General features: G+C 38.3%; 2 protein-coding genes across 2 annotated transcripts in view; both read right to left on the minus strand.

Moving 5' to 3' along the window:
- Nucleotides 1-163: 163 nt before the first annotated feature.
- LOC111469653 (citrate synthase, glyoxysomal-like) lies at nt 164-4,538 on the minus strand. Its single transcript, XM_023114994.1, has 13 exons — nt 4,028-4,538; nt 3,706-3,886; nt 3,548-3,633; nt 3,334-3,438; nt 2,250-2,312; nt 1,994-2,103; nt 1,681-1,800; nt 1,534-1,609; nt 1,337-1,410; nt 1,135-1,255; nt 953-1,050; nt 755-878; nt 164-587 (listed from the first exon to the last, which is right to left on the minus strand). Exons 1-13 carry the CDS (start codon nt 4,289-4,291, stop codon nt 456-458), a joined length of 1,554 nt encoding a protein of 517 aa, XP_022970762.1. The 5' UTR covers nt 4,292-4,538; the 3' UTR covers nt 164-455.
- Nucleotides 4,539-5,524: 986 nt separating this feature from the next.
- LOC111469658 (ubiquinone biosynthesis O-methyltransferase, mitochondrial) overlaps nt 5,525-7,672 on the minus strand; it is a 5,158-nt gene continuing 3,010 nt past the window's right edge. Inside the window, exons 4-9 of the mRNA XM_023114999.1 lie at nt 7,229-7,306; nt 7,084-7,132; nt 6,530-6,579; nt 6,171-6,320; nt 6,004-6,084; nt 5,525-5,902 (exon numbers count right to left, since the gene is read on the minus strand). Coding sequence (XP_022970767.1) covers nt 5,786-5,902; nt 6,004-6,084; nt 6,171-6,320; nt 6,530-6,579; nt 7,084-7,132; nt 7,229-7,306 — 525 coding nt within the window. The 3' untranslated portion in view covers nt 5,525-5,785. The remainder of the gene's footprint in view (nt 5,903-6,003; nt 6,085-6,170; nt 6,321-6,529; nt 6,580-7,083; nt 7,133-7,228; nt 7,307-7,672) is intronic.

The following is a 7,672-nucleotide window of genomic DNA, read 5'->3' on the forward strand; positions in this document are numbered from 1 at the left end:
TTCCCCATTTGAGTGTGGCCTCCAGAGTTGAACGACAGGCAGTCAATTTTAAGCCAAGATAAGTCGGTCTTCAGAGCTCTATAAGAGGCTGTGACCTTTAAGATCATACAATATAATGGCACATTTTCTTGAAAGGTGTCCTGCCAAAGAAGAATGTTAAGGGTATGAGAAGAGAGGTTTGGATGAGCTTTTAGAACCCATTTTTTCATCTTACAATGAGAAAGAAGAATATAATAAGGGTACAACAGAAGTTCTTCCAAACTGCTGGAAGTGGAAGTTACAACAATTGCACCATCCCAGTAAAACAAGAAACTTATTCTTTGTGAAATATCTGTCTTCTATATCTCTAACATTCTACTATCCAACATTGTTCATCAGATTCAGGCAGTGCTTGGACCAACCAACAAGTTTTGTTTTCCTTGCAATCTTGCATCGTTTTATTCTCTCCAAACAGCCTAGATCCCTGATCCAGACAGTCGGCGCTTGGAGGCGTTCGAAACCGAAACCTGACCGAGCCTGTCTGCTTTGGCTGGTAGGAGACGTTCTTTGGGTGGAATATAATGAAGCAGCCATTCCCCGGTGTAGACCTGAGTTTCATGAATGCACCAAGAATAAGGTTAACAGAACTAATTGTTTGCATTATGCGAAGGAAATCAGACCGACTTCGTAAACCGATCTTAAGTTTACGAAGTCGGCTTTTAGCCAAGTTAGGACAGATGTCTCGATTCCCGGGATCGGTAAGAAGGGAGCTAACCTGCTGGGGTCTAATTATCTTAGTGTCAGGATCATCCAGGGATTCTCGCCAATGAGCTAAGTATCCAGCCATTCGAGGGATTGCGAAGAGCACTGTGAAAAACTCAGGTGGAAATCCCATAGCCCTGTGATCAAACACATCGTCAGTTATCGACTCTCACATCTCTTCATTAGAAAACTAAGATATCCACCTCCCTACCTATATATTAATCCAGAGTAAAAGTCAACATTTGGATATAACTTCCTCTTCACAAAATACTCATCTGAGAGAGCAGTCTTCTCCAGAGCAACAGCCACCTATATGGCATGAGGAACGTTGTTAGAGGAATTGTAAACAGATTGCATTTTCACATGGAAACATAACAGTTACGAGACAAATACCTCGATGAGAGGGTCCCGACCGACAATGGAAAATACTTCTTCCGCAAGTTTTCTTATGACCTTAGCTCTAGGATCATAGTTCTTGTACACCCTATGCCCAAAGCCTGACATCTTCCTTTTCCTGGAGAAGTAAGTAATGTGAGCAATATAACCACATTACCAGTCCTTTCACACTTCATTAAGAGATCAAAGTGGCAATTACCTGTTTTTAACACCCTCGATGAATCCTGGAATGTTCTCAACAGTTCCAATCTCACTCAGCATTTTAAGCACAGCCTACAATCAGGTTAAAAAAAACAAAGGGAAGAACTTTAAGCACACCCTACAAGGATCAGGAAAACTAAAGAAGAAATAAACCAAAACTAATGCAGAATGTCATATAAATTCTCTCATGCATACCTCATTGGCCCCACCATGAAGAGGGCCATACAGTGCTCCGACAGCTCCAGAAAGAGCAGTGAACACATCAACACCACTGAAAAGCCAAAAAGAGCAAGAATCAGACTATGCGCTAATTAAATGTTATTGGTGGTAGAAGCTGTCTACCTTGATGCTAGATGACGAGCAGCAGACGTAGAGCAGTTCATTTCATGTTCTGCATGAAGGATGAATAGAATGTCTATGACTCGAGCTAGCCGAGGGTTCGGTTTATAAGACGTATTACCCCTGAAAATAGATAATTCAATTCCTAAATTCAGTCCATATTTATTTTCTCTTGGAATATGATGGTAAGAACAATGCTATAAACCTAACGCAAGTGTCCAATTTCAGCAAAGGTCAATAAGTTCGCATATTTCAAACAGAAAACAAAATTGGTCTTCGTATGTTATTGAAAGCAAAAGATATGTGGGCAACTTACAAAGAATCAAGCATGTAGAGAAAATTCTCCGAATAAGAAAGGTTGCTGGAAGGGAGAACTGGAGGCCTTCCAGCCAGTCTAAGATAAGCTGCTGCTGCAATGGTGGGAGCCTAAAAATTCACAGAAATTACCACTCAATACAAAATTTTGCCAACACAAAATTCAATTGGCAAGCAAACCAAAAAAAATTAACACGATCATAACCCGAACACTAATAAAATTATCTTAGCTGATAAAATGGTCATAGAAAGCATACCTTCCCTATAACTCGTGCTATTTGTTTGTCTCTCACTTGCTTAGACTTGTAAAGATCTTGTCCCTATAACAAAACAATGATGCACAACTAAATACAAAAGTCCTTTCACATTAATCACAAGCCTACAAAGATAGATACACATAGTAACAATGATCGTGGCTCGTGGCTTATTCAGAGAATGAATTAAATGTCTATTTAACTCTTTGGTAAAGTAGCGCCATGGTAAGGCACAAGTCATCGGTTGAAATCCGATAAGAGGCTTTGACTTATTTTCATAAAACTCCCGATGTAGTGTTTATATTTGATTGAAGGGAGAATAGACGACATATTGTAATGTTATAAAAGGCCGAACTTAGGTTATAAATGGGACTTTTGACTGACGAATATGTGAATTCTCTGTCAATGAAGGTTTTTTCCCCTTTTTGGAATGGATTTCCCATCCACTCATGGCCATTTTAATCTGCTGCATCAAAAGATAATGAAGGTAGTATGAACTTTCACTATAGTATGCCCTAAAAATCTTTTCTAAAAAAGCCACAGGGAACATACGGTTTCTCATTCATTCCTTATTATGTTAGGACCCAATTGTAACAGCCCAAGCCCACCGCTAGTAGATATTGTCCTCTTTAGACATGCCCTTCAAGGTTTTAAAACGTGTCTATTAGGGGAAGGTTTCCACACCCTTATAAGAGATGTTTCGTTCTCCTTTCCAACCAATGTGGAATCTCACAATCTACCCTTTAGGGGCCAGCATCTTCGTTGGCACACCGCCCGGTGCCTGGCTCTGATACCATTTGTAACAGCTCAAATCCACCACCAGCAGATATTGTCCTCTTTGGGCATTCCCTTCAAAGTTTTAAAAGGCGGTCTATCAGGGAGAGGTTTCCATACCCTTATAAAGGATGGTTTGTTCCCCTGTCCACCTAATGTGGAATCTCACACCAACTTCTAGAAGGGAAAGGAGAGAGTCAATAAACTTCCGTTTTTTTCCATTTTCCATATAAATAACAAGTTATGAAAATTTCAGGCTCCACCCACTAACATAAATATGCAATAAACTGAAAACCAAAAGAAATGGACTCACCCTAAGTGCAGGATTGGCATCTGGATGAAAGATAGATAGAGCGCTCATTGCACTAACAAGAACACCCATGGGATGTGCATCATGAGGCATTGATTGAATGATATCCTATTGAGATAGACAGAGATTCAACTCTATCAATAAGAAGTCATTCAGACATTGAAATTTATATAAAGAAATATGTGCAGGAAAAGTTGATACGACGACCGGATCGTACCAAAAGTCCCTGTGGTACAGCCGAATGCTGAGAAATAGTAAATTCCCAGTCTTCCAACTGACTCTGAGAAGGCAAATTCCCATACACTGAAACAACCCAGACAATATATCAATGATTTCAAACAAAATTGACATTATGATAGCTCCTCTAGGACTTACTCAAGAGGTATGCAACTTCCACAAAGGTACTACTCTCAGCCAATTCCTCGATCGGGTAGCCTCTGTACCTAAGAATTCCCTCGTCGCCATCAATATAACTGATCGATGACCGAACCGGAGCAGTGTTGAGATAGCCCGGATCATACAGCTTAAGCCCCTTGTCATTTGGTCCTGTAGTTATCTGCAAGCATTACGAGCAAGTTCATTAGACTAAAATTGGTGCCTACAATTATTAACACCACGAAGATTTCAAGATTGATTAGAACACAACAAGAACGTCATCAAACACATCCAAATGAATAAACCGATTCAATTGATGTACCTTCTTCAAGTCATTGGCCTTTATTGTGCCATCTTCAGATATCTGGATCTGGTACCTCTTCCCAGTCCTCTCATCAACCACCGTCAAAGAACCCTTCAGCATTTCAGGCGGCGGAACCGTAGTCCGAGCTGACACGCAATGAGCCACGAGGGACGAAGCCATCTCCGGCGGTTCAAAGGTGGCAGCAGCGCTCAGATGCGCCGCCAGAATGGCCAAGCGACTACGAGCAACGATCGCCGACGACGATTCCATGTCGGAGGACATCTGTTTCCGCTCCGGATCGACGGAACTGGGAATCAAAACGACTGAGGATCACAGCTGAACAAGAAGGCAAGTAATCCGACGAGCATTCAAAAGTTCGTAGCTTCTTTGATTGCTTACTTCCCCTTTCTGTAAAATCCCTTCACACAAAAGGGCAATAAGGTTTCTTTCGCTAACAAACTTCGTCTTCCTCCTTTGGCTCGCATTTTAAAGATGTCAGAAGGGCGTTTGCAACTAATCGGATAACTGTAAGCCCATGCCACGTGTACTTTTTCGGTCGCTTTAAGAATATTTATATTTCCAGAAAAAATATGAACTCATTTTTGTATAAAATGGATGAAACAAGCTTCGGACAAAATACAAAGAATTTTTGGTTGGGATACAAGCAGGTCAAACACGTAATTTTTGGATAATAACTTGGATCAAATTATAATATCAATATTTACAATCATTTCTAAGAAATTTTCAAAATTATTCCCAAAGCAGAGATATTTTATCAAAAAGATTAAAGCATGTAAAGTTTTTTTTTTTATTTTTTATTATTGAAGTCTATATTCATTTTTAATTATATTCTTATCCACATATATATATATATATATATATATATATATATATATATATATATATATATATATATATATATATATTTTATCGTATATCAAAGTAGAATTAGAGATGTTCACTGGGTGGGGACTCCTTCCCCATCCCCATCCCCATCCCCATCCCCATCCCGTGGGTAATTATTTACTTATCTATTATTCTGTTAAAGAAATAGTTATCTTAAAGTTTTCATTCCTCAATATAATCTATATCAATATTATTTAACTTAAATATCATACTTGAAGTCACAAAATTAATTAATTTTTTTTTAAAAGAGTAAAAAAAGATGTTGAAAATATATTAATATTAAGAAGAGACAGGGAATGAAATTGACAATTGTGATTGGCCAATCTTTGTGATGTGCTGTCCGAAGACCGAGAAGCTATATCTTGTGGAAAGAGTTCCCTTGGGAGGCTCAAAAAGGTCGAAGATAATGTAAAACATCTATAATGAATTCTGAACGACAAAGAAAATAATAGGACCGTGTATATATATATATATATATATATATATATATATGTATGTATATATATCAAGACAATTAATAGACAGGGAATCATAATAAAAGAAAATTCACTCCCAGCTCCCATCCACTACTCGATATCCATGCCAACGAAAATATTCACAATCAAATGCAATTCACAACAATTTTTTCTTCCCTTTTGTGCTCAAAATGAAGACTTTGAGCACAAAAGTGGAGTCTGCCAAGATCATAAACCTCAAACAAATTTGGTTTATGTTATACGAGATTGAAAGGTCTTATTGGCACAAAGAAAAAGAAGCTTCATGGAATGTTTAGAGGGAAGCTGATTGGGAGTAACCATTCAGTTTTCAGGGCAAAATTAATTTAGCGACAGAAATAATACCTATTGCGTGAGAACTAAGATTACACCTTCGTTAGTCTGTCTTCTGGCTGACTTTTGTACCAAATGCGATGTAATTTACACTGGTATCATCTGAAAGGGACCATTGGCCGGTTAAGGGATTATACACAAATCCGGCCATCTCTTCCACCTAAGGGAAAAAAACAATCATACATGAATTGGGTGTTTGAATATAGAAAACAGTGCATGTTGGAGAAGGAATTAGTAAGAATATTTAAGCATTAGTCTTACTGAAATAGAGGCGCGTTGTAATATGAGAACCAATTCTTCAGGGGTAAGTAAGCTTGACCATTGATGCGTACCTCTAGGAAGCTGTAAGTATAAGAAAATATAATAAAAGTAGCTGTATGGCCTCAAGAGAAATTAGATTAGAAAAAAGAAAGTTGATAATAGTATACCCAACGAAGAATGTATTCGGCTGCAACAATGGCAGTTGCGAATGACCTCATAGAACGATTAATAGTAGAAACAACTGTAGCTCCATTTGGCACTGTCAATGCTGCCAAGGACTGGCAAAATCCAGAAGGATCTGCCACATGCTCAATTACCTATTGAAAGGTTTTGCTTAGAAGACCTTGGATATGTATCTAACAGTTAATTGCAGTCTAAGGGTATGATCAGGCTAACAAATAAAAGGAGTGGCCCAAAAGGGGTACAGCTCGCGTTATGGTTGCATTTTGAAACCAGGTTTATGAAGAAATTTTGATAAATAATGTCTAGTCAATTTTCCACATGTTGAGTGAGAGTGCGAGCAAACCTCCGATGCGATGACAGCATCAAACTCTTTTTGCTGCTCTACCAGCTTTTCTGTGACAAAGTAGTATTGTAGAATATTCAATATTCAATGATAAACAAGCAATAGGATTTCTCAATGAAAAATTAAAGTGATTTAAGTGAAACAAATAATTTGAGCATACAAGGATAAACAATAGAGGTGGAAGATACGTGTATCCATAAGAAGAGCATGGTACACTCTTTTTCCGTCATAAGAATAGTGTAACACAACTCTCTCTCTCTCTCTCTCTCTCTCTCTCTCTCTCTCTCTCTCTCTCTCTCTCTCTCTCTTACTTAGAAGAAGGTGTAATGCCTTTGGAAGAGAACAAGTAGGTTGGAGGTAGTCAACCAAAAGATAGGCATCTGCTATATTTTATAGCACTCTCAAAGGGAGTTGAAGGTAATTTTGCTAGATTTTTCAATTATACAACATGGCAAACTCATCTGAAGTTCAAACACATAATAGATACAAAAATAACAGAGGTTTGATACTGCAGGAAAGAGGTCATGATGAGAAAATCAAGTTTTTGCACGTACCAGCTGTGGTACAACAATATTCAATTGTTGATGTCACAGGATCCAGGTCCTGCACATACAAGTATGTCCAGAGACCACCAAATTAAATTCTACATAGATCTTGCCAAATAAACAATTTGTTCGACTTCAAGAACAATAACCATACCGCATGCACACGGGCAATCTTGATATTTTTATCCACAGCGTCAATTCCTGTCACAGTTGCTCCCATTCGAGCTAAAGGCTAAAATAACAGAAAAAGAAAGATATTGAACATGGGATCAAGAACATCTTCCAAAAGTTAACACATACCAAGAAAAATAATTTAACCTAAGAGAGCAGGATGGCACTAAAATTATGGTTTTAAGCCTACAAATTAGTGAACGGCTCAGTTTTTTAACTCTAATTTGGACTGATCTTATTTCTTTTGACAATATGGGACAGGACAACTCAGCTACCAGCCACAGGACTGGAGCTTCTAAAAAGTTTGTATTGAGGGAGAATATTATTTTACAGCACACATGGATGGTATTTGCTCTCCTCTAACCTCAACTGAATGTCATACTTCAATTTTGCCTATATACTTGACCAAAGGAAAGGGGGGTTGGGG

This window comes from Cucurbita maxima, unplaced genomic scaffold (genome assembly GCF_002738345.1).
Source record: "Cucurbita maxima cultivar Rimu unplaced genomic scaffold, Cmax_1.0 Cma_Scf00041, whole genome shotgun sequence".
NCBI lineage: Eukaryota > Viridiplantae > Streptophyta > Magnoliopsida > Cucurbitales > Cucurbitaceae > Cucurbita > Cucurbita maxima.